The 26906-nt window shown below is 31.2% G+C and overlaps 1 protein-coding gene across 1 annotated transcript; it reads left to right on the forward strand.

Moving 5' to 3' along the window:
* Nucleotides 1-158: 158 nt before the first annotated feature.
* LOC143056264 (peptidyl-prolyl cis-trans isomerase E-like) lies at nt 159-14761 on the forward strand. The gene is made up of 12 exons (XM_076229358.1): nt 159-299; nt 3383-3481; nt 5364-5407; nt 6419-6445; nt 6953-7034; nt 7421-7533; nt 8131-8254; nt 11626-11705; nt 12072-12177; nt 12602-12677; nt 14077-14143; nt 14635-14761. The coding sequence occupies exons 1-12, from the start codon at nt 260-262 to the stop codon at nt 14701-14703; spliced, it is 927 nt and encodes a 308-aa protein (XP_076085473.1). The 5' UTR covers nt 159-259; the 3' UTR covers nt 14704-14761.
* The last annotated feature ends 12145 nt before the right edge of the window (nt 14762-26906 follow it).

A 26906-nucleotide genomic window follows, 5' to 3' on the forward strand; every position in this document is an offset into this window, starting at 1 on the left:
TCATTCTTAAACTTTTAGGTAGCACATTTGAGAAAAACTCTAAATATTTTTTCATCACATATTTAAAGTGACTTCATTAAGTCTACACACGATAATTTAGATTTATATGTAGCCGGAATATTATTCTCATCAGAGATAGGTTTTACTTTTAAAAAACTCATTCTGAATCTTTTATACTCTTAAAAAAACGAAACTACAAAAGATAAATAGGACAAACTTTTTAACATTGAATTTCCAATTTCGAAAGGAAAAACGAATAATGTCCAGCAGTACGAATACAAAACGTATTGTTTATGTGGGTAAGAATATAGATATGCATTTCAGTGAAATTAGCCTTTGTGTGATACACAAGTTCTTAAGCCATGTATCTGTAGACTGTATATTTTCTGACAATAAACAGCCTTATAGGCACGAATTCTAATTTCTAGTCAAATCGGCACCTAGTCAACTTGATTGACACCTGGTTAAATAGGCACTTGATAAAGTCAATTCGGCACCCATGTTAGATTTGTTTAATATATATTTTAAACAGTATTTTAAGCAAAAACAGTAAAAATAAGGAATAGGTTGTCCAGAAATTTTTCCGTATTTACACAAGAGTTGAATAAGGTAGGGTGTGTCCAGCAATATTCACTCACTCTGAGACTACTATAACACAGTATGTGTTATAGTAGTCTCAGACCCACTTTAATGGGGTTTGATATATTTTTAATTATATATACATGTATGAGGTATTGGATATTTTTTACGCAATTTTTAACCAGTTGAGCATTTTGCAGGATAGTTGGTTTGATGCTGTTTTAACTAGTCCCAGAGTACTCTGATGTCCAGCTGTTTTGCCAGACAAACTGGGGCCGTGGGACTACTCTGACTTCCAATGGCTGTTTTGCCAGACAAGCTGGGGCCGTGGGATGTCAGAGCTCGTCAGAAATCCTGAAAATGACCTGTTTAACTTTTTATCGGATTCTCTGTTGAAAAATGGCAATTCCTAAATCTCCTGGACAGGCAGTTCAACTACATGAACTAGCTGTGTAAACTGTCATGACTGTCAAATTAAGTGACCCATTAAGTGCATAGCTTCTCTTGAAAGCTTTGTTGTCCAACACTCTGTTAATAAATTTTAAACACCAATTACCTTAGTTTCCGTTCATAAATGATTTGTGTATTTCAAAGTTCAATAAGGTCGTATTATTCACTTGTAAGTGAATAATTCATAATTAATGTTTCTTAGCTTAATTTGACAAAATTGAACCATATTGGCTGCTTAACAAAAATGCTAAAAGAAAATTATTTATATTATTTCATTTTTAGTAATGATTGAACAAAACAATCATACTTTAGAATTTTTTTCTGTAATATATACAGTAGCTTAGCTAGTGCCCCATTAAACTTATGTGGGTTTTTCTCTCTAAAGATTACATCAAAAATAAATTAAATGCAAAAACATATCAGAATATTACTTTTAATTATTTTTCTACCTCATGATAATTTAAAAAATATAAATTTTGAAAATATTTTTTTTCATCTCTTCTACTGTTTAATAATTGTTTAATTTTGTTTTTATTATACCATAATATTAAATTCTGCTATATCAAAGAAGCATTAAGTAAAAATACAGAAAAATAAAATAGGCATTGTAAGTCATGTGTCTTAAAATTAGCAATGAACAAGAAAGGGAGTTATGGCAGTATATATATAACATAAATCTATCAATAGCTTTCAAGTGCAATGAAGGGGCCTTGGTGGCCGAGAAGTCTAAGTAGTTACAGTAACCTCACTGTAATCACAAGCCAGTCAACACTGAGGTTGTTAGTTGGACCATGCACATGCAGGTGCAGTTGGACTTATCTTAATTTACTTGGTTTGTCAGTTTCCTAATGAAGGTTGGTGGTTTTCTCTGGACACTTCGGCTTACTCCAACAATAAAAACTGGACGCCACTCAATATCCCAATAGCGGTGCTTAAAAGTGGCATAACCAGATGAACATGTTTTGAAAACTGTTTGATTTAAATTATAAAAAAATGTCCCCTAAATACTTAAATTCAACTCGAAAAAAGTTTGTACGTGTTATGACCCAAGATTTTATTATTTTCATTTTCATTGGTTGTGGTAATGTGTAAATATGTCTATCATAATTAAGGTAAAATAAACCAATTACCAATACAATGATATTTTAAGATGTATACTATACTATTTAGGAGATAACTGTATTGTATTTTAAGTTCAGACGGCATCAATTGGGAATTTGATGGTCGCAAATTAAGTTTACTCAATACTGGCGACGAGTTATCGTCGACAGTCAACCAGTATTTGGGATCATCAAATCTCCAATTGATGCTATCGGAGCTTAAAATACAATATTGTTATCTCCATTCTAATGAAACTGACAGAAAACAACGTTAAAACATGTAATTAAAATCTGTCATATGCTGTCTGCGCTTGCTCGTACATCCGATAGCATCAATTGTCAATTGATGCCATGTAAAAAAGTGACGTTATCCAATCAAAATGAACGTAACAAATGTTCATGTATTAGAATGAGTATTGTCAGTATATCCCTTCACTAATATTACACATGTTTATATAAATAAAATGACAACTTCAGCATCAATTTAAAAAAAACAACCTACTTACTTAAAAACAATGAGTGACTTTTGTGATACCCTACACAACTTACCCAGGGCTAAACAATAAATATAACTTCACTATCATCAAACTGTCAAACGTGAAATTAAAGTATGAATTCCCAGCATGATTTCTTTTCTGAAAGTAACTTTAATACAGTATTGGATGTTGGTCCTGTTGTTTTAATGTGCGAGTGCAACTGTTGCAAGAAAAGGACCTTACATGTAGAACAACAATTTGTATTTAGAAGTATATAATCTTCATATTAATTTTCCTCCTCATTGATTTTCTTAAAATTGGGGAGGGGGGGGGGGGAGGTTCAATTTTTCTTATTTCAGATTTCATAAATAAAAAGAAAATTTCTTCAAACATTTTTTTGAGAGGATTAATATTCAACAGCATAGTGAATTGCTCAAAGGCAAAAAACAAATTTTAAGTTTATTAGACCACATTCATTCTGTGTCAGAAACCTATGCTGTGTCAACTATTTAATCACAATCAAAATTTAGAGCTGAATCCAGCTTGAATGTTGTGTCCATACTTGCCCCAACCGTTCAGGATTCAACCTCTGCGGTCGTATAAAGCTGTGCCCTGCGGAGCATCTGGTTTGACACTGCATACATCTACATGTATAGGGACAATATGTACATGTACCTGATGTATAAATAACATGATAATAAGTCAACATTGTATTAGTGTTTTTACATTGAAATTAATTGATAAACAATGAAAACTTTTGCATTTACATTTTGAAAGGTGGTTTAGCAGAGGAGGTAGATGAAAAACTTTTACAGTCAGCATTTATCCCTTTTGGTGACATTACAGATATAAATATACCTTTAGATTATGAAACAGGTAAGAGATCTTGTCACCCTAACTAATTACTTGTAAAAATGTAAGATCTTGAAACACTTAGATCTTGAAACATGAGCTCTAGGATCTTGTCATTCTTCAATTATGACAGAACCGCCTAAGTGGTAGCTTATTTGCATCAAGTTGGAAAGTTGTGGGATTTGACCTGGACCAGTAGAAAACATGTCTTCTTGAAATTTTAATCATGTTATCCTCTTAAATATGCATATCATATAATTGTGATTGTTCTGGTGAGTATTGGTCTTATCCCTTATCCCCACTTTTTGTTATTATTATTTGAAGAATTTTGTTGATGGCAGATCTTTATTTGTTTCCACTGAATTATTTATATATCTTGAAGTTCTTATTTAAAATGGGTTGCCATACAATTCATATAAAATATGTGTTTTTATATTGAAACTATGTTACTACTAGTGATGTAAAAAAAGGAACTTGCACAAAGAACTTGAAGAAAATTATAAAAAGAATACATTGCAGATACAATTCATATCATTTATTTTTATGCTGTTTTATATGCTGAAATTTAAGATTTTGCTGATGATAAAGTCACTGAAGGGAATATTGCATAATTGTAGTAAAAGTAGCTCTTTCATATTTTACTTTTATAAACTTCATTTATATATCTAAAATTCATGTATGTATTTGATAAATTCTGAATTTACAGTTTAAATATTAATTGATGCACACAATATGTCTACAATAAATTGTGTTAAATTACATGTATTTTTTTATGCCCCGTCTACGATAGTAGTAGGGGCATTATGTTTTCTGGTCTGTGCGTCTGTTCGTCCGTCTGTTCGTTCGTCTGTTCGTTCGTCCGTTCGTCCGTCTGTCCCATGTCAGGTTAAAGTTTTTGGTCGAGGTAGTTTATGATGAAGTTGAAGTCCAATCAACTTGAAACTTAGTACACATGTTCCTTATGATATGATCTTTCTAATTTTAAAGCCAAATTAAACTTTTGACCCCAATTTCACGGTCCACTGAACATAGAAAATGAAAGTGCATGTTTCAGGTTAAAGTTTTTCAGGTTAAAGTTTTTGGTCAAGGTAGTTTTTGATGAAGTTGAAGTCCAATCAACTTGAAACTTAGTACACATGTTCCTTATGATATGATCTTTCTAATTTTAAAGCCAAATTAAACTTTTGACCCCAATTTCACGGTCCACTGAACATAGAAAATGAAAGTGCATGTTTCAGGTTAAAGTTTTTCAGGTTAAAGTTTTTGGTCAAGGTAGTTTTTGATGAAGTTGAAGTCCAATCAACTTGAAACTTAGTACACATGTTCCTTATGATATGATCTTTCTAATTTTAAAGCCAAATTAAACTTTTGACCCCAATTTCACGGTCCACTGAACATAGAAAATGAAAGTGCATGTTTCAGGTTAAAGTTTTTCAGGTTAAAGTTTTTGGTCAAGGTAGTTTTTGATGAAGTTGAAGTCCAATCAACTTGAAACTTAGTACACATGTTCCTTATGATATGATCTTTCTAATTTTAAAGCCAAATTAAACTTTTGACCCCAATTTCACGGTCCACTGAACATAGAAAATGAAAGTGCATGTTTCAGGTTAAAGTTTTTCAGGTTAAAGTTTTTGGTCAAGGTAGTTTTTGATGAAGTTGAAGTCCAATCAACTTGAAACTTAGTACACATGTTCCTTATGATATGATCTTTCTAATTTTAAAGCCTAATTATATTTTTTATCCAATTTCATGGTCCATTGAACATGGAAAATGATAGTGTGAGTGGGGCATCCGTGTACTTTGGACACATTCTTGTTTACATATATAATCAACTGCATGCATCTATTTATAAGAATTAAGCCTAATTATATACATGTATTCAGCCACAATTTTTTACATTTTTCAGAAAAGCACAGAGGTTTTGCATTTATTGAATTTGAATTAGCAGAGGTAAATACCGGTATTACATTTTAAATTAATGACTCTTTTAAAACCATATGTAACATTTGGTTTATCCGACGAAATGTTTTTAGTCTTAAGAAATAAAGATAAATGTCACACTCTATACAGTTTCAATTTTCCATTTTAAAAGGATAACTAAAAATAACCTTGAACTCTTGATTTTGAGTAATAAAGTATTGTTCATGTTGCTCATCCTATTATTTAAGTTTTTGGCAATATTTTGAGTATTGAAAAGAGGTTAGCAAAATATTTACAAAGGACTGAATAAAAATGAAATATAATTGTGTTTTCAGGTTGTGTTAGATAATTTTAATGTATTTCAAAACATGATCGAATGCTTTAAATGTTGAGGCAAAATTTTGCTCAAATTTCTATTTTCTGTCATTTTTTAGATAACGTGCAACAGTGCAGCATCATTTTTCAGTTATGTATCCTGAGTTTAATTTAATTTTACACCCATGTTTCCTCTCAGATATGAAGCTGTGTTCTTTTTCTTACAAATTTTTAATATCACTTTATAACATTTAAATGATCAAACCAACTTTGGATGATACAAACTATTTAATTTTGATTTTGTATATTACCTTTGTTTGAATTTAAATGATGGACTTTTTTCAGATTACTGACCTTTGACTCCTGTTAGAGTTTTTACCTACTCTGTGGTAGGACATTCAGTAAGAGTGAGTTAAAAGAGGCAAAATCAAGCTTAAAAAGGGTACAATTTTGGGGAAAATTAACTGTTTTATGTTTTCAATACATTTCAAAATCATTGGAAAAACAGTAATCTTCCCCCCAAATTGCATTGATTATTAATGTTTTAATTAACTTCTTTTGGTTGCTCTTACCTGACTGAGTACCAGGAAGTCCTACCACAGAGTAGGTAACCTGTAAAAAACAATATAATCTGAAGTCAAAAGTTGGTAATATGAAAACAGTAATATATATCTGTGTATAATTATTTATTTAAAAATTTTTACTAATTAAATCTGCTTATTGCAGGATGCTGCTGCAGCTATTGATAACTTAGTAAGTATTTAAGAATTTAAATTGTTATTTACATAATGTATATATATGATACAGGAAAAAATTGTACAGAACATTATCTAAGGAATCATTATTAAGAGCGTCTTTCCATAGTTGATGACTTTAAAAGTAGCATATTTCATCCAGTAAATCATCTAGTACATTTTGTATCCTTGTGTCAGTTTAAATAACTTATATAGTATTTATCTTGCTGATTTTTCCAATTTATAAACTACAATTCTTCCTAAATAGATATTTACAATTAATTGCATCATTAATTTCTCTATTTTTAATTTTCAAAAACATAAACTTTTCTAACTTTTTGGAAGTTTTCAATGTAGAATATTTTACAGTTTACATGTGAATTGGATTAAACATGACAGAAGTGTTTTTTTTTAACTAGCACAGTTATAGCATTTCAAGGCTATGTCAGTTAACATGGATATCATTATCTTATGTTTTGTTATTCACAAGATGTTTATAAATCAAACATAATTATTTTTTAAACAGAATGATTCAGAATTATTTGGGAGAGCCATAAGATGTAATTTAGCTAAGCCAATGAAAATAAAGGAGGGAGCAACAAGAGCAGGTAACTCATAATATATATAAATATAAGTTTGGTATATTTTTATACAATGATTAATTTTTTTTTTTTATTGCATGTTTTATCCTGCAGTGTAATTTGTGATAGGAATTGTTACTAGAAAGAGCAATATACAAGACGTCTTTATGAACTATAATTACAAATAATTAATGCCAGATGAAAACATCACCAGGTGTTGTTTTGAATATATACATGATGTATACAATCCCATATTTTTAAAGTGCATACTTAACATTTGTGCAATTTATCTTGTTTCTCCCTATGGCCAGAATTAAAAAGAATTTTTGATACAATCATCCTCAACTTTAACAGTTACAGTTCAAACAGGAGCAATGATGATGCAATTATCATTATATGTTTTTGTATTTTAGTATGGTCAGAAGATTCATGGCTACAGGAGCATGCTGGAAAAACATTAGAAAAATCAACAGAGGAAGTTGAAGAAGACAAAGGTACAAAACGACCTGCTGAGGACACAGATTTGGTAAATTATTGTCTTTGTCCAGAACAAACATTGTTTAAGACCTTATTTTTTATGGTATCATTTGCATAAACAATTTCAAAACCTTTACTTTTACCAAAATTGACTGTGATTCATAACATTATAGGAACAAGTTTGTCATTAAAAGGGTGCAATTGGTGCCCAACCAAATACCTACAATCTGTTGCTAAACTTTATTTCCAATGCATACCTAATCATTTTCACATGGTTGCTTTGCATTTTGGTTGTTCAACTGCATCCATTAATTTAGAGTACAAGATTGGTACCCATGGTCCTTTGCAAAGCCAAATTAAGTTGTTTGTGTCATTTAAGTAAACACACCCCAGGTTTCATTTTGCATGCAATATCTATTGTCGTCAAAATTGAATTAGAAACATTTAATTTAATTATTTTAGTCTCTTAATGTGTAAATTTGGCTGTCATTTTTACAAATTTCCTTTTCTATTTAGCTTTGTTCTCAATGTAATTGTTCGTTGAAGTACAAGCAAATAGAAACTAAACAAAATATGTTAAAATGACATTTTTCAAGTAACAATCAACTTTGTCATCACTGCCATGATAGGACTGATTATTTTACAGAATTCATCATCAGCCAAAAGAAGCAAAGGAAATCCACAAGTGTTCTTTGATATCAATATAAACAATAAAGATGTTGGTAGAATTTCTATAGAGTTGAGGGCTGATGTTGTTCCAGTCACAGCTGGTATGTAAATCATAGTCACAAGTTACTTTTCATTCAGTAATATTTCAGAAAATAAAAGAGATAAATACATTTTTTTTTTAAGTTTCAGAGTAAGTTTAACAATTCAAAGTTGTATTCAAAATTTTACCAAAATCTATGACATACCCCAATAGTGTACCTTAAATTTGAAGCTTTAAAAGAAACATATATTCATTATGAAAAGATATAAATTCCTGACTTTATTTTAGATAAAATATTTTGGCATTTTTTTTTATCTTATGACTAATTCTAACTTAAGAAAGATCTAATTTTTTGTCGAGCCTGCGACTTTTGTCCAAAAGCTTGACATAGGGATAGTGATCCGACAGACGCATTAGCTAACTTCTTAAAAGCTTTATATTGTGGAAGGTGGAAAACCTTGATGCTTTATACTTTGTATATAGATGCCTCATGTTACGAAGTTTCCGTCTGTCACATGTCCAATGTCCTTGACCTCATTTTCATGGTTCAGTGACTACTTGAAAAAAAGTTATATTTTTTGTAATGTTAAATTCTCTTTTATTATAGATAAAGGATAACTATATTTTGGTATGTGCATACCTTGCAAGGTCCTCATGCCCATCAGACAGTTTTCACTTGACCTCGACCTCATTTCATGGATCAGTAAACAAAGTAAAGTTTTGGTGATCAAGTCCATATCTCAGCACCTGACCGTGACCTCATTTTCATGGTCCTGTGGTCAAAGTTAAATTTTTGAGTTTTGGTCTTTTTTTCTAATACTATATGCAATAGGTCAACTATATTGGGTGTATGGAAATATTTTATTATCTTTATGTCAGTTGCACAGGTTTTATTTTACCTTGATCTCATTTTCACGGTTGGTTGCTCAGTGATAAGTTTTTGTGTTTTGGTCTGTTTTTCTTAAACTATAAGCAATAGGTCATCTATATTTGTTGTATGGAAGAGTTGTAAGCTGTACATGTCTGCCTGGCATGGTTCATCTGACCCTGACCTCATTTTCATGGTTCATTGGTCAATGTTTAGTTGACTTGGTTAATGTTAAGTATATGTGACAGTTGTAATAAAGCTTTATATTTATGACTATCAACATAATATCAATGATTAGTAAAGAAGGCGAGACATTTCAGCGTGTGCACTCTTGTTTTTGGAAAATGACGCAGTCATTGTTCCATAACTGCCGACCTGAACTTCATTACATTGCTCTGCCTACCGCGCTTGGTTTCGTATTTCCTATTTTCCAAACAAACTGGAATCTGCTTGTGTTATCATTATGCATCATTGTGTAGTATTAAACCAGCCAGGACCCAGTTTACACTGGTTTTTGCTTATAGTCCACTACACTCGAACAAAGTGTTGTAGTTTGACGGGAACCAGTTTTAGAATTTGTAAACTACAAAACGTAATCGGTTATTGTTCATTCCGTTTTGGTGTTTCATACCGACTTATATGGTTTGAATAAGCTTAAGACCATTCAAACATTAATGTGATAGGTATATTAAAGATTGTTTTACAAAAGGATTGAACTGTTTTACTTTCAAAGTCGTACTATAGGGATATCTGTCATATACGGATTTCCACTCTCACCGGTTAATTTCTTCTTTTACACGTGCTTTGGAAACTTCCTGTTTAATCGCAAGTTTTAAAATTGTTTTTGAGTAAATTAAACTTATTTTAACAATCATGAAGCGTTCCAGAATCATTTTAAAGCAGTTTCTTCTTCTCTTTGATGATGGAAAATAGGTTTTCTCAAGAAAATACCGCAAACGATCGCAGAGGAATTGAAACGTACAAGTCAAGTCGGCACCTGGTTAAATTGGCATCTAGTCAAATCGGCACCTATTCGACGTCAATTCGGCATCCAATAATATTTGATATAATATTTTCTATTCAATTAATTAATTACTGTTACCAAGTACATAGTGAATATGTTGTTGTGTATTTTGGTAAACCACGAAACGAAAGTGAATATGTAGTGTATAAAGGTAAACAACGAAGCCCTTACCAAAGCTGTTGTTTTAACAATTAGACAATTTGTGTAATTGTAAAAACAAGTCAATTATTAAAATAAAATGGAAAACTATGAGTCCCTTTCAATAAATCAAACTTTAATGCCAAATAATTAGCAAATTTAAGGTGTTTGTTTTTCAGTAAAGTTTAAACAGCATTAAACCAACAATCCTGTAAAATGCTCAACTGGTTAAAATAATGCAGAAAAATACACAATATCTCATGTATTAGTCCTAATAATTATGACGTCTGGCAAGGCTATTTTATTATTTTTCTGGGACGCCTTCCTACGACGTTCAGGTGCCAGTTTGACTAGAATTCTTTGACAAATGTTTGAAACTATCTGAGTTTCATTAGACCTTTGATAGCAGTAACAAAAAGATTATTTACTTAATATTTTGTGGGAGAAGGGGGTTCAGACTGTGTGGCATCAGGTCTGTTTGTGCCCAATACATTTTCGCACCCTACACGTTCGCACATTCACACTCTACTCATTCACGCCCAATTTTAATTCAAATTCAAGTTGAATAATTGGAAAATTATGGTTGTTGTTTTAAATTGCTTTGGTGTAAATACTGAATGTATTTATAGCTTGGTATGAGTAAAACATTGAAGATTTTAAAGGAAAAAACACAAAAGATAATTGTTTTTAACAGCTTGGTCCCATTGATCTGAAACAACGAAACAATAAAACATAGAAACCAAAATATAGCAATCCACTAATATAACCAAAACATGATAAAATTTATTCAACACGCAGAAACAAACATAGTCAGAATCTCACTTCATTTTGAAACAAGTCAATGAAACAAGTTATAGCAATACCTTATCCAAAACATAATTAAGATTTATTCAACACAAAAAAAAAATTGCTGTCTCACTTTATTTTGAGACAATGACAACAATTATACTTATAAGAAAACACTTGCTTACATAGTTATTAAACACAAAACCAATTAAGATTGGGTGCAAACATGTAGGGTGTGAAAGTGAAAGGGGTGAAAATGAGTGGGCGCAAACGTGAATGGAAGCGAACGGACTCAGATTCAGACTATGTACCAGTGAGAAATATACAAGCCTTTCTACGGTATTTATTTGTACAATTCAGCTAGTCTTGACCTATTCATTTGTCTTAAAAAACCAGCCAGTTGTCACCTTCACTTCACACACACACACATATACGAATATCAATTATATGCTTACGATACATGTTGCATTGTTAAACTAATTACGGTATGTGAAAATCAAGACTTGCATAAAAACTATCCCAATATTAGAGACAGTGGCGTCATTTTTCTTCAGAGCTTTCAGCTCTTTGATTATAAATAACTATTATCTACGATATATTTCTTTTCTATCTTCAGAAAATTTCCGATGTTTATGTACACATGAGAAAGGATTTGGATACAAAGGATCCAGCTTCCACAGAGTTATACCACAATTTGTATCCTTTAGTGTGTATTCAGAACGGTTCATAGTTGAAATAGGTCAAGCTTTATAAATCATTAGTATTTTTACAGTTTGTAATGCCACAACTGTTTCGTTATAAATTCTTAGATTAATTTTGTTTTGTCTATTTTCATAAAATCATATCTGTCTGGTATACCATTTAGATTACCTGCATACTTCTTTTTCTTTGAATAATGAACATAGATTTTTATATATTTTAGCTTGAGATTTATATTCTTATGAACACTTGTTCACTACTTACTATGTAGCAAATGGATTATGTAATTTTCTCATTGTAGAGGATATTTAAATTAAACAAAATCACATAGACATGTTAATTTCCTTAACCACCTGTAATCAGATGTGTCAGGGAGGAGATTTTACGAATCATAATGGTACAGGTGGAAAGTCTATATATGGTAAAAAATTTGAGGATGAAAATTTTATATTAAAACATACAGCACCTGGTAAGTAATAGTCACATATTTAAATTGTATTCATGTTTTATGTAAACTTGACTTTGGATAATATGTTAAAAAAATAATACTTTGAAAATCTATTTTTTAACACCAATTTAAAGTTTAATACATTTATAAAGAGAAGTACGAAAGCACTATCATTCATATGAAAAATAATAGGTTAACCATAATGTGACAGCAACTTCAAAATAAAATATTACCAAAACGTAACATTAAGATGTCATCATGCTGTATTCAATCAAAATTAAGTAGGTACTCAACCATACACCTCTATGAGTAATGATAATTTATTACTAAATTAAAACCAAAAAAAGATACATTGTATAAAATATCGACATGTGCTGCTGTGAAAGCGAGTTTTGAACTTTTGATATGACATGGTTTATTGAACACACATGTTTTACTATTGTAGGGACAATGTCAATGGCAAACTCTGGTCCTAACACAAATGGTTCACAATTCTTCATATGTACAGAGAAAACAGACTGGTAAGCAATTATTTAATTTATATGACTTTTTATATGTCCCTATCATATTTAAATTTTATCTTTTTACATATGTAAGATTCATTGACAATTTAAGAGGGTGTATTGAAGGGGGGAGGGGGTGTATTTGTGGACATAAATTCTTCCATAAATCTTTGCCTTGCTACACACTACACTATTTTTCTAAAACAGACAACAATGTCACCTATAAGTATAATTAACATCCTGAAGTAAGATTTTTTTAAGCTCACCTCAGCAATTGCCAGCACCACTCTCAGTCCTCTCTAAACAATATAACAATAAGAAGATCTGGTAGAATCCCCAATGAGACAACTCTTAACAAGAGACCAAATGACATGGAAGTTAACTACAAGTAACCATACAACCTTTAACAATGAGCAAAACCAATACCATACAGTAAGTTGTACAAGGCTCAAAAATGACAAATGTAATAAATTCAAACAAAAAAATAACGGCCTGATTTCTGTACAAAACAAATACGATATACAGCAACAAATGATTTATAGGCTCCTAAGTTTAAACAGACACATACAGAATGTGATGGGGTTAAACATGTTTGCTGGCCCTAAACCCTTCCACTAATCTAGAACAGTGGTGTAACAGTTCTACATAAAAAAAAATATATAAAATCTGTTGAAAAGGGCTTCACTCTTCAGATCAATACAAAGCACAAAAAAAAACTTAACACAAACACAAAAGGCAAAGTACAGATCTTAGAGTATTGCATGCAATATGTAGTAAAGTGAAAGCTTATTCAAAGCCAATAAAAAAACAAATAAAAATCATTTGTCTAATTAATGCTTATATATCAATCAGCACACATCCAACATTCAATGGATTCAGTATAACATTTTTTTCAACCAAACTTGTCCATTCAGCTCATAAGAATCATTAGTTCAAATAGACTTTTTTTTTTTTATATTAACCACTTTTGACTCAGGAGTTTATATTTTTTCCAACAAGTTATCTTCTCTGTGGTAGGACATCCTGGTACTCAGTCTAGACTGAGCAAAGTAAAGAAGTAAAATCAGGCAATCAATAAGTTCAATTTTTGTATATTTTATGTTTTCTATACACTACAAAATCATTGGATAACATTAAACTTTCCACCCTCATTGCACCCATTATATGTTTGATTTTACATCTTTTGTTTGCTCTTATTTAAACTAGTACCAGGATAATCTGATAAACTTTTACTTAATTTTAAACCATATTAGCAAGACATGTAGGTGAAAAAAATAGAGGAACTTGTATTGCCTGTTGTGTTATAAATGCATTTAGAAAGATTTTATCATTTGTATACACTGATGTTTATATGTATGAACTTAACTTCTAGTGAGTTTAGAACTCATTCATAAAAATTGTTTATAATATATTGTAGGTTGGATGGTAAACATGTAGTATTTGGGAAAGTAATGCAAGGCATGGATGTTGTAAGAAAAATGGAGGTAAGTTATGTTTTATCTTTGTAGCTAATATTCAGTCTAAAAGATAGATTTGAATCTTATTCCAACCCATCATGTTTTTCCATTTATATACATTGTATATTATATATTGTGAATAAAGCACTGATTAAAGTAAACAAAATGCAAAAAAAATGCAAACTCTGATTTTATATTTGAAAGCACAATTTGTATGCACCATGTCCTAAAATCACAACTTTTTTTCAATTGTTCTATCAATCACAAAGATAAATGCTTACAGTAATTAGTGAACATTTATGAAACAGCAGCCCAACAACACACAAATTCCAAAAATGATTTAAATAAATTCTACCAATAATTGTTTTTCTTGAGTTTGGTGCTCAACAACAGAAAGGAAAAGTCACCAGTTGGATACCCTTTGAAAAAAGTAAGTTGTTAATTTATTGTTGTGATATTTATATAATATTTTGCTGTGATATCTTTGAAAAAAACAGATAATGTTATTTATATTTCAGGCCTGTGGCAGCAAAGGAGGGACTGTATCAAAGAAAATTAAAATAGCTAACTGTGGTGAACTTGTGTGACAGATGATTCTATTGTTTATTTACATATGTTTTATAAAAAAGGTCTACTCAAGGTTAATGTTGTTTTTATAACATCTACGTATGATATTAGGCAGCACTCTTGTTACAATACTTTCTCCTTACAGAGACTTCTAGTGTTAGAAAAACACATACATGAGTGGGTAGTAACATGAGTAATGTTTCTTTTGATATACAAAATCTTTTGTTTATTTTCATGGTTGAAGTCTGCTTGATAAGAAATAAGTTGGTTAATACAATGTTCTAAATAAAGACACATGTGCATAGCTATTCGTGAAGGGAACATAACAGGGAGATGAAAATAGCTGGCTATCATTTATATATGTTTCTCCTTGAAAGCATTTATATGAATAAAGTGTCATGCAAGCACAAATTTGTCCTCAAATGTATATGATCAAGGACCCGAAATGATGATTGCCAATGAGACAACTCTCCACAAGAGACCAAAAGGACACTGAAATTAACAACTTTAGGTCGCTGTATGGCCTTCATCAATGAGCAAAGCACATACCGCATGGTCAGCTATAAAAGGCCCCAAAATGACAATGTAAAACAATTTAAATGAAAAAACTTTCGGCCTCATTTATGTACAAAAAATGAACGAAAAACAAATATGTAACACATAAAAAAACGACATCTACTGAATTACAGGCTCCTGACTTGGGACAGGCACATACATATAGAATGAGGCAGGGTTAAACATGTCTGTAGGATCCTGACCCTCTCCCTAACCTGGGACAGTGGTATAACATTACAGCATAAGAACGAACTATAAATATCACTTGAAAAAGGCTTAACTCATCAGATAGACAAAATACAAATATGTATGGTTTCTAGTTAAGTCTGATTAAGTACATCCATAAGTCTACAGCATTTTAAGTCTTCTTATTTTTATACATATTTTACCAATTTCTTATGAATTCCATGTCTTTAATTCTTACAATTGGATTTGTTGTATCTTAAAGATAACAACTGTGTGCTCACTATCTCTTAGGAAATCATTTAAAATTCCTGTAGTTGATGGTGTCCATAAGTTTTGAATTATGATGAAAAATTATCTGAAGCATTTATCAAGCTATTTAAGGCTTATGGCCAGTTAGTTACCATTGACTCCACTTAATCTTAATAATCAAACAATTTTCAATTTAATCATAGTATAAATAAACTGATTGATTGATTGATTTTTGTGTTATGATCAGTGCCAAATATTTCATTTCATGTATGTTCAGGACGACAAACAAACGGATATGTGGGAGTGTAAGTCAATATAACAGAAACCCAACAACATGAGTCATTTAAAAGCTAATTTATGGTTTTAAAGAAAAGACATTTGTGTTTACAATGGCAAGTTCTAAATTGTGAATAATCTATAAAGGAGTGACCCATTTTGCACCCAAAAATATAGCATTTCAAAAATTTGTTAAAAATGTAAACTTTTATCTAATTATCAAAAGGACTAATAATTTTGTAACATAAATATGGGTTTTTATTTTAACATTTCACTGCACATGCAGGGGTGGATCTATCCATTTTAAAAAGGGGGTTCCTAAACCAGGACAAAAGGGGGGGGGGGTTCCAACTACATGTCCCCATTCAAATGCATTGATCGTCAAAAAAAAAGGGGGCCCCCCTTGGATCTGCGCCAGACATGCATTCATGCAAAATAACCTAAATCTTCACAATTTTAGAATTTGTGCTAACTTTAGAGGTTATTGTCTGATATTGTAGTGGCCGCACTTAAGTCAGTCACTTAACATTAAAAAAATTGTGTTTGATGATGACATTTAAATTTTAATTATCAAGGTTGAGACTGAACACAAATGCGGCACATTGTAGATAAAAAACTTTCTGAAAAGTGATGTTATCATATGTGGCATATTTTTTTTTTTTTATAGAATTTCATATTTAAGCCTGAATTCATGCTTCTTTAATGAGAAAAGTAATTCAAATCTTTTACATAAATCAATTGAAAAGACTGAAGAAGACACTTAATTGTTTAAAAATGACTACAAATATCCAAATCTTTCATCAGATGTACTTCTAATTGTAGGCAAAAATAAGTCCTTATCTCATTTTAATAATTTTTTCAGAGAAGATAGAATATCTGCTATACACAACAAATTCCATTAGGACATACAACATTTAGATACATATTTTCAATCATTGAAAAGGTTTCTGACTTAGCAAAAGGACATTTAGCATGGCATTTCCAGATAGTATGCTCTTAGATCAATTGAATAGCAGATGGCATATAGAAGAATATACATTTTAACCACTAGAAAATATCCAATTACCTCTTTGCTAGTAGCGTGGTTTACAACTAAATCACAGTTAGAACTAGATAAAAGTAACTGTATACTGTCAGTTACTGAAAGCAAGCGTAAACTACTAAGCAGACTGAAACAGAAATCATGCCATAATACCTATTAATATTCGCCACTGAAAAAATGCTATAACAACATCAGCGTATTGATAAATATGGATGGCCTATTCATTTATTTTCTATAATTGTCAGCTACACATAGTTTAGTTTTTATATGACCACAAAAATTTTAATTTTTCGTCGTATATTGCTATCACGTTGGCGTCGTCGTCTTGCTTCGTGGTCGTCGTCGTCATGGTCGTCCGAATACTTTTAGTTTTCGCACTCTAACTTTTGTAAAAGTGAATAGAAATCTATGAAATTTTAACACAAGGTTTATTACCACAAAAGGAAGGTTGGGATTGATTTTGGGAGTTTTGGTCCCAACATTTTAGGAATTAGGGGCCAAAAAGGGCCAAAATAAGCATTTTCTTGGTTTTCGCACTATAACTTTAGTTTAAGTAAATGGAAATCTATGAAATTTTGACACATGGTTTATGACCACAAAATGAAGGTTGGGATTGATTTTGGGAGTTTTGGTTCCAACAGTTTAGGAATTAGGGGCCAAAAAAGGGCCCAAATAAGCATTATTCTTGGTTTTCGTACAATAACTTTAGTATAAGTAAATAGAAATCAATGAAATTTAAACACAAGTTTTATGAACACAAAAGGAAGGTTGGGATTGATTTTGGGAGTTTTCGTCCCAACAGTTTAGGAATTAGGGGCCAAAAAGGGGCCCAAATAAGCATTATTCTTGGTTTTCGCACCATAATTTTAGTATAAGTAAATAGAAATCTATGAAATTTAAACACAAGGTTTATGACCATAAAAGGAAGGTTGGGTTTCATTTTTGGAGGTTTGGTCCCAACAGTTTAGGAATAAGGGCCCAAAGGGTCCAAATTGAACTTTGTTTGATTTCATCAAAAATTGAATAATTGGGGTTCTTTGATATGCCAAATCTAACTGTGTATGTAGATTCTTAATTTTTGGTCCCGTTTTCAAATTGGGCTACATTAAGGTCTAAAGGGTCCAAAATTAAACTTAGTTTGATTTTAACAAAAATTGAATCCTTCGGCTTCTTTGATATGCTGAATCTAAAAATGTACTTAGATTTTTGATTATTGGCCCAGTTTTCAAGTTGGTCCAAATCGGGGTCCAAAATTAAACTTTGTTTGATTTCATCAAAAATTGAATAATTAGGGTTCTTTGATATGCCAAATCTAACTGTGTATGTAGATTCTTAATTCTTGGTCCCGTTTTCAAATTGGTCTACATTAAAGTCCAAAGGTTCCAAAATTAAACTAAGTTTGATTTTAACAAAAATTGAATTCTTGGGCTTTTTTGATATGCTGAATCTAAACATATACTTAGATTTTTGATTATGGGCCCAGTTCAGGATCCAAAATTATTATATTAAGTATTGTGCAATAGCAAGAAATTTTCAATTGCACAGTATTCAGCAATAGCAAGATATCTTCAATTGCACAGTATTGTGCAATAGCAAACAATTTTCAATTGCACAGTATTGCGCAATAGCAAGAAATCTTCAATTGCACAGTATTGTGCAATAGCAAATATTTTCAATTGCACAGTATTGCACAATAGCAAGAAATGTCTAATTGCACAATATTGTGCAATAGCAAGAAATTTTCAATTGATTGGAGTTATCTTTCTTTGTCCAGAATAGTAGTTGAATCAACTTAAATCATTGTTTTATACAATATACAATGTATATTCACTTTTACTACCAACTGATAAATTAAAACAATCTTTACCATTCAGTGATAACAAGCACTTTATTTTACATTTTAATATTTTATGATGTATTTAAATGAGTAGTTATTGTTGCAAACTCCATTAGGAATTTGAATTGAGATCAGTTTTGGAAAAAGGGAAAGGAGGATGTGAAAAAAATATGGGGGGGGGGGGTAAATTTTTCTCATTTCAGATTTCATAAATAAAAAGAAAATTTCTTCAAACATTTTTTTGAGAGGATTAATATTCAACAGCATAGTGAATTGCTCAAAGGCAAAAAAAATATTTTAAGTTCATTAGACCACATTCATTCTGTGTCAGAAACCTATGCTGTGTCAACTATTTAATCACAATCCAAATTTAGAGCTGAATCCAGCTTAAATGTTGTGTCCATACTTGCCCCAATTGTTCAGGGTTCAACCTCTGCGGTCGTATATAGCTGCGCCCTGCGGAGCATCTGGTTCTGACTTGTGCTGACTAGCGTTTTAGAACTGCTTTGAAATATTGTGTCAAAGCCTAAGTTATATATGTAGGGGTATTTTAACTCTTTCTCGAGTATGACAATTTACTGGAAGTCTTGGATATATAATCAACATTCTATTGACGATAAGGTTTTGTTCATCTTGAGTATAAAAATTCTATGGAAGTCTTTGATATATATAAGCAACACTTTTTGATGATCTAGGATTTTCTTTATCTTCAGTGTAAAAATTCATTGGAAGTCTTAAATATATAAGCAACTCTCTTTTGCAGATCTAGGATTCTGTTCATCTTAAATGTAAAAATTCTTATGAAATCTAATTTAAGCAACACTGTTATGAAGATCTAGGATATTGCTGAAAACAGCATGCAATGTAATTGGGACTACATCCTTAGCACTGATAAATGCAATCATTTTTAATGGGACAGTCAGTGATATAGAAATCAAAGACAACGATTTTGGGAATCGAAACTCATGTTAGTGTACGTCAGAGTTAAATTGCAGGATGAAAACAGGGGATATAGACGTTTGAACGATTTTTACTTAATTTCAAATAGCTGTCTCTTTCGATTCTTAAAGAAATCTACATTATTTAAACGCAAAAGGGGTAAAGGATTCTAAACCGAACTGTGAAGTAAACATGTTTTTATATTATAGGTTGATAAAAATCAGGATACACCGAATATGCAAACTTTAGAAAGCGCAAAATACCGGAAACGTTTAAAGTATTACCTCTTATACTTTTTTGTTTCTTTCATGCATTACTAACAACGGAATTAATTATTTGTGTACAAAACTTGAGTGTTTTGTTTTTATAAAAAAAAAAAAAAAAAAAAAAAACAGAAGTCAATGAAGTTAAAATGGCATGAAGTTGTTAAATAACATAGCCTACATTAATGATGATAAATAGACAAGACGTTTAGAGATGTAATTATGTAAGAGAAGAAAGCAGAGATAAGTTAGAGTCTAAAATAATTCTCTAATTACCCAGCTTTGTTATTTTACACGTTTCCTTCTAGTGTAAAGTACAAATATAAATGTATAAAAACTGACTGGGCAACAGACTGAACGTCACTTTCTGATTAATTTTCTAAAAATACCCCATGAGATGAGAAAATTAACATGACAAGACAATTGGCACTTCTGTTTAGATTATTATCAAAGTACCTTAGTTTTTTATTCTGAGAAACAACCATAAGCGAGACACGAGACGTTAACAAGTAAAGACTTATTGGACGAACGAAATTAGCGAGGTTGATTGAAAATTCCATAAAAAGCCTTGTTATACTTATTACAGGATTAATATGACCTTTTACATAGTTGAAATAAGAATAACGTGTTCATACGTATAGTCATGATAGTATGTGTTGTGAAATGTTGTTTCTTTACGAAGAAGGTGATGGTGCTAAAACTACGTTGTGTATTATATATTTTTAAGCAAACATGTAATCAATGACAAACACAAGCTTTATATATACTTTTGGTAGATCTCAATATTGTGAATATTTCTGTCATTATCATATTTTCTCTATCTATACAAACACAATTCCCTATTGCTAAAATAGATATCATAGTTTTTTTTTAAAACTAGATTACAAGAATACTAAGTAACTCACTTGACCCTTCGTGTCAGCTAAGCTACCAATAAACGGACGATAATTTATGTTATATATGAAAATGATATATGATTGTGTAGATGTCTGTGAGATCTGCCACAGGTTTGGGATGTTCAGGCAAAGTTATTAAGCCATTCAACCAGAAATACGAATTGTACAGAAACATAAAGATGCCAAAGAAATAAAGCAGATTAATGCGAAAAAGGTTATCAATACCTAAAACAAATATATTTTTCAATAAAGTAAGTTTTTAGTTCACGTTAAGATGCTAGATTTTGATTAGTGTAATTCTACTCGATATATTATTCATCCAATAAGCCTATATTGTTATACGAATATACGAATACTTTATTTCTCATAAAACTACAATTACATAGTTATAGAGAACATACATAAATATAACTATAAGGTACAATTTTTACAAGCATCTGTGAACAATACAATGAAATTATAACTTTAATAAATTTACATAGTTTTTCTAATTTTACAATATTACCTGAATTAAACAGTTGATTAAATTTATAGATATTAGGGTTATAAATGATAAATAAACTCTGTAGTGTTTAATCAATTATCAATGCTTAAACTATTCTCAAAACCAACATTCGAAAAACTACACAACTGACATAAAACATTTGTCAAGCGATGTCCTTATGGTTTCGTGTTCATTTTTCACTCATTCACAATGGTAAACAAAAAAGTTACCTTCCTTCCAAATAGAACTCTTCAAAGTTAAATAGACGCTTCTGGTTATAACCACGTTATAGTAATGGTAACATTGAGAGCATATAACAGTAAAAAAAACACAACTTTGTCATATAATGTAATAATTTCCCTCTACTGTAAAAATAATAATCAAGGAAGGGCATTGCATTGTATAGGAGTTTTGTTACATTTTGTCACAGTTACATTATAAATTTGCAATGAAAATAAGTATTCCACGAACCAACATCACTTCATTTTTTCTATTGCCTGTATATGTTGTATGAATACACCAATATGTTCAAATATGAAACTTGACCTAACAAATTTGAGAAAAACAAAATCATATAAACATGTGAAGTATAGAAATGCAACAACGAAAAATACTTAAAAAGAATACACTAATCGTACTCCACCCTAAGTTAACAATCAGTCTGGAACTCTTAAATACAAAATGCAAATGCAGAATGCTTCTGAAGCGAAGACGAAGCAAACACCAACTTCAAAGTCCTACTAGGTTTGATACGGTCTAGAATCGAAACAAAAGCCTTTATCATTTTATAGATTGTACATTCGTGCTAATTCACGTTGGGCAAACCCAGGCAATAGTCTCCGTTGTAACCTATGTCCAGCTGTACAGCGATTTGTCGAACTAACCTGAATGGATGTAAGTCGTATATAAAAAAAAAATGATATGTATGACAATTCATTTTTTCAGCAAAATCATTGATCAAAAGAGACTTAGAAGGATATTTGGCAGAGCCTTTTGTTTTGATTTGTTTGAGGTCATAACACCTGCGTTCATCGAAATTTTCAGAATTAAGTGTATATGTATGCTATTCACTGAATGCCATTGCATGTCAAACTGCCAGAGCAATGTCGTAATAGGAACAGATGTTGCTGACATTTTAATTTTCAACAGGCTGTAATATATCACAGATCAAGTTGTTTCTGTTTTATTTAAATGGCCTTGTATTTAAAAAAAAAAACATTTTTTATTGTTTAAATGAAGACTCATTTTTCTGGTTAAAATTCACATCACAAATTATGTTTGAAACAGTTGAAAATGTGCATGTGTAATTATACGAAGAGAACAGGAGAAGATGTATTGTTTAAGCCTAATTCGAAGGTAACTATGGATTATAAAACAAAAAGGCAGACATTATACCGTTTAACAATGTCTGCGAGGTTTTTGTTTTCAGTTAATCAGAGTTAACTAGGATTTATCCTTTATGCAGAAAAAAATAAGTAAAACAAGAATCCGTTACTAACGGTTAGTTATTCCCATTGTGCGTTATCTTTTTTCTGAGATAAGAACTGAACGTCCATTGCTAAGATTTACGAACCCAACGATGTGTTCACCAGCCCAGTAATCAGAACTTCTGTGCTGACATGAATTATCATTGCTATGGTCATATTTATAAATTAACTGTTTGAAATACTAAGGCTTTTCTATCTCAGGAATAGATTACCTTAGCTGTATTTGGCAAAACTTGTAGGAATTTTGGTCCTCAATGCTTTTAAACCTCGTACTTTATTTGGCCTTTTAAACTTTTTTGGATTCGAACGTCACTAATGAGTCTATAGTAGACGAAACGCGCGTCTGGCGTAAATACAAAATTTAATCCTGATATTTATGATGAGTTTATTGACCCTGAAATCTACAATCTGAAGTTGTTCTTATCTGACCTGTCCCTTTCCAGATTATGAAATTATCAATAGGTTTTTGGATGACTTTCGTGTAGGTATTTGTTATTTTTCAGTTATAACAACCCACGATTCCAAAGTAATGAAATCTGTTGATAATGCATCATTTCTTACTATTGTTTGGTTGCGTGGTAGCTAGGTCAACGGTCAATTTGTTCAGACGCCAAATCTTTGTACCGTATAAATGATGTCTTGTTTACAAGTCAGAGTGAGAGTATGATAAGTGAAACTGTCTGTTGGATAATAAATTAACTGTCCTACACTCAATACATTTTAATAACGTATTTCAATGAAGATGTTTAGAGGAAGAAACATGGTAAATTTCTTTGATTGCTATAGTAAATGTTCTCGATTAACGGTTTAACAATAGTAACCAATATATCTACGGTTTTTTTTCTATATATTTTTAGTGTGATAACGTTTCGTTCTGAAGATGAAAACGTTTGTTCAGTTTAATTAAACATGAATTGAAAAGCAGATTTAAATATAGAGTGCAATCTTAATAGAAGGAACCGCAATATTCAGATAACCTTAACTGTAAGAAAGGTTGTATCTACAAGACTATTGGTATCAGTCTAAGGGGAATACACATCTTAATATTTATATGCTGGTGGGATTTATTCGGCGACACCACGATTTTAGACAAAACTTATTTCTTTGATAGATTTTTTTTTGCGTGCATCAAATAACCTTCAAACACTTTTAAGCTGTAACTAATTTGATTGGCATATTGGTGTATCTGTAAATTTGTTCAAAACCATAAATATCAAACATTAAAAAAGAAATCAGAAGCTTTAAGATGGGGGCAAATTTTAAATATTTATTTTATGTCTTTTTTTCATATCTAAATGCTAATTTGAATGCCAAAAGCCGTCTGAAAATTGAACACACACACTTGTCTCTAACAAATATACATATACCTGGTAGAAAACTTGTTTCAAACGTGATAGGACATCCTAATTTTTACGGTGATGTTGTTAGCCGAGCTGGAAAATAATGTTACGACCCAGGATACTTTACATATTGTCTTTATTGGTACAAATACTGATTTTCATATCAGTTAATTAAAAGTATACTAAATATTATTGTTATACACATCTATGCGAATTCACGGTATTAAAACCTGTCGATACCTATAATATATTTTCATTGCACAAGGTCATGTATTTTTCTGACTACTAATGATGTATTTATACGAAATCCATTTGATGTTGGAGGTGTACTGATTAATGTTTCTAAAAGTTTTTTTTTATTAGTTTTTATAAGCTTTGAACTAGCTGTCATTAACTGTGAGTACTTTAGGATCTGCACTTTGTGTCTTTTGTTCTGAAGAATATATTAATACCTACAACATCCTGGCAGTGTTTTTGTTACTAGTAGTTGTTTACCTGCTGTGTAACGATCTGACAAGCTTAGTCCTTTTTGACTGTTTTTTTTTTTATAATCTGGTCTCATATGGTATTGTTGTACCACTGTCCAGATCATGAAGACGGTTAAGAGCCAGCAAACATGTTTTACCCCACAACACTTTGTATGTGCCTGTCCCAAGTCAGGAACCTGCTTTTCAGTAGTTGTCTTTGTTGCTGTAGATCATATTTGTTTTCAAGTTATTGTTTTGTACATACATCAGTGTTATTCAGTAATTTTCGTTTTTTGCTGTATATCATATGTGTTTTCCATTTAGTGTTTTATGCATAAATCAAGTCGTTAGTTTTCTCGTTTGAATTGTTGTTCCTGTTTGAAAGTTTTGCTCATTGTAGAAGGAAGTAAGGTGACTTATGGGTGTTAAACCGGTTTAACAAGTATAGTGCACCGACGCCAAAGGGAGGGGACATATATTTCACAACTTTTGAAAGGTATTCAAATTTGCTAATATATGTTTATTTCAAGAATTATGACTTGCACCAATCAATATTCATACATCGATTATATAAAAAAAGAAGATGTGGTATGATTGCCAATGAGACAAGTATCCCCAAAAGACCAAAATGAAACAGACATTAACAACTATAGGTCACCGTACGGCCTTCAACAATGAGCAAAGCCCATACCGCATAGTCAGCTATAAAAGGCCCCGATAAGACTATGTAAAACAATTCAAACGAGAAAACTAACGGCCTTATTTATGTAAAAAAAAAATGAACGAAAAACAAATATGTAACACATAAACAAACGACAACCACTGAATTACAGGCTCCTGACTTGGGACAGGCACATACATAAATAATGTGGCGGGATTAAACATGTTAGCGGAATCCCAACCCTCCCCATAACCTGGGACAGTGGTATAACAAACAGTACAACATAAGAACGAACTATAAAAATCAGTTGAAAAAGGCTTAACTCATCAGATGGATATGTATATATTTTTTTTACTGCGCTTTGCATGTTCACAAAATTGTATTAATGTGGACACTGAAATATCCTTTGAAAAGTGTCAATGCACTTTAAAACTTTCGAACTAATAAAGCTTCACCTGAAATAAAACATTTACATGTACACAGTACCAACAGAGATTCATAATTTGTAGCGCGTGATGAGAGTGAACTAAAAACATGGAAATAGTGTCGCATTGGGGATAGTAATCATTTCAAAACCTTCATTAGGTTTATCTGAATGTCTAACTTTTTAGTCCGTAGATTAGTATTTTCAACGGTATACATTCATTTGTACGTTCGTAACTCTTTTCATGTGGACTCCATGTTTACGTTCTTTAAAACCACGCAAAAAAATACAGAATGGATGACTGCTTTCTAGAATACTAATAATTTATACTGAGAATGGAAATGTTCACTTGTAAATATTTTCTACTGTAGTAAAAAGCTATTTATCAAGAATACATTGATTGTAGCAATTTTCTAAGATAGTTTTATCTCGGATCTATTTTAAAAACTAGCACCTGCTATACATCAGAAAATATTAAACAAACGAATTTTCGAACATCAATAAGTAATTTTTCGTCCAATCAAGGAACGGATCAGCGACAACACCAACTCTGTTACAATAGCCATGCCTCATTGAGGCCAAAGGTCACCCAACACGAAACTTTACCAAATGCGTCGGACAGAGATAATGGCGTATTTTCATCCCATTAAAGCCAATAATCTGATTAAATGAGGGCTTCTATTGTTATCTCTCACAGCAAATTGGTTTTTGCTGTTAATATTTTTTTCAAAAGATGATAAAATTTCTACTGAATAATTGTAATTACAGTTGTAATTTCCCGTTAGTAACGCCTACGGGACTTGTTATAGACATAGAAATGACAAAATTAAGAAATATTTATAAAATAATGAGTTAAACAATCGAAAATCTCCCTACTAAGTATCTACTTTCTGTTCCTAATAAATAAACCAAGAAAAAAAACACGCATAGTACGACTGGATAACACATAAAAAACTTCAAAATCAACCAGTATTTCACTGATCACTTTCCACAACCAACTGTTTCTCGATATCTTACGTCGCTTGCATTAAAGAACTTTATAGAACCAACATAAACTTTTCTGTCTGATGAGTCAATTCCTTTTCAACTTAATTTTAAAGCTTGATCCTATGTTCTC

This window comes from Mytilus galloprovincialis, chromosome 1 (genome assembly GCF_965363235.1).
Source record: "Mytilus galloprovincialis chromosome 1, xbMytGall1.hap1.1, whole genome shotgun sequence".
Classification (NCBI taxonomy): domain Eukaryota; kingdom Metazoa; phylum Mollusca; class Bivalvia; order Mytilida; family Mytilidae; genus Mytilus; species Mytilus galloprovincialis.

Excerpts from the sequence above, each read along its gene's own strand:
- LOC143056264 (XM_076229358.1), top strand. The coding sequence starts at position 260 with ATGTCCAGCAGTACGAATACAAAACGTATTGTTTATGTGG. Across the intron at positions 6,446-6,952 it reads CTGCAGCTATTGATAACTTA|AATGATTCAGAATTATTTGG; the intron begins GTAAGTATTTAA and ends TTTTTTAAACAG. Across the intron at positions 12,178-12,601 it reads ATTAAAACATACAGCACCTG|GGACAATGTCAATGGCAAAC; the intron begins GTAAGTAATAGT and ends TTACTATTGTAG.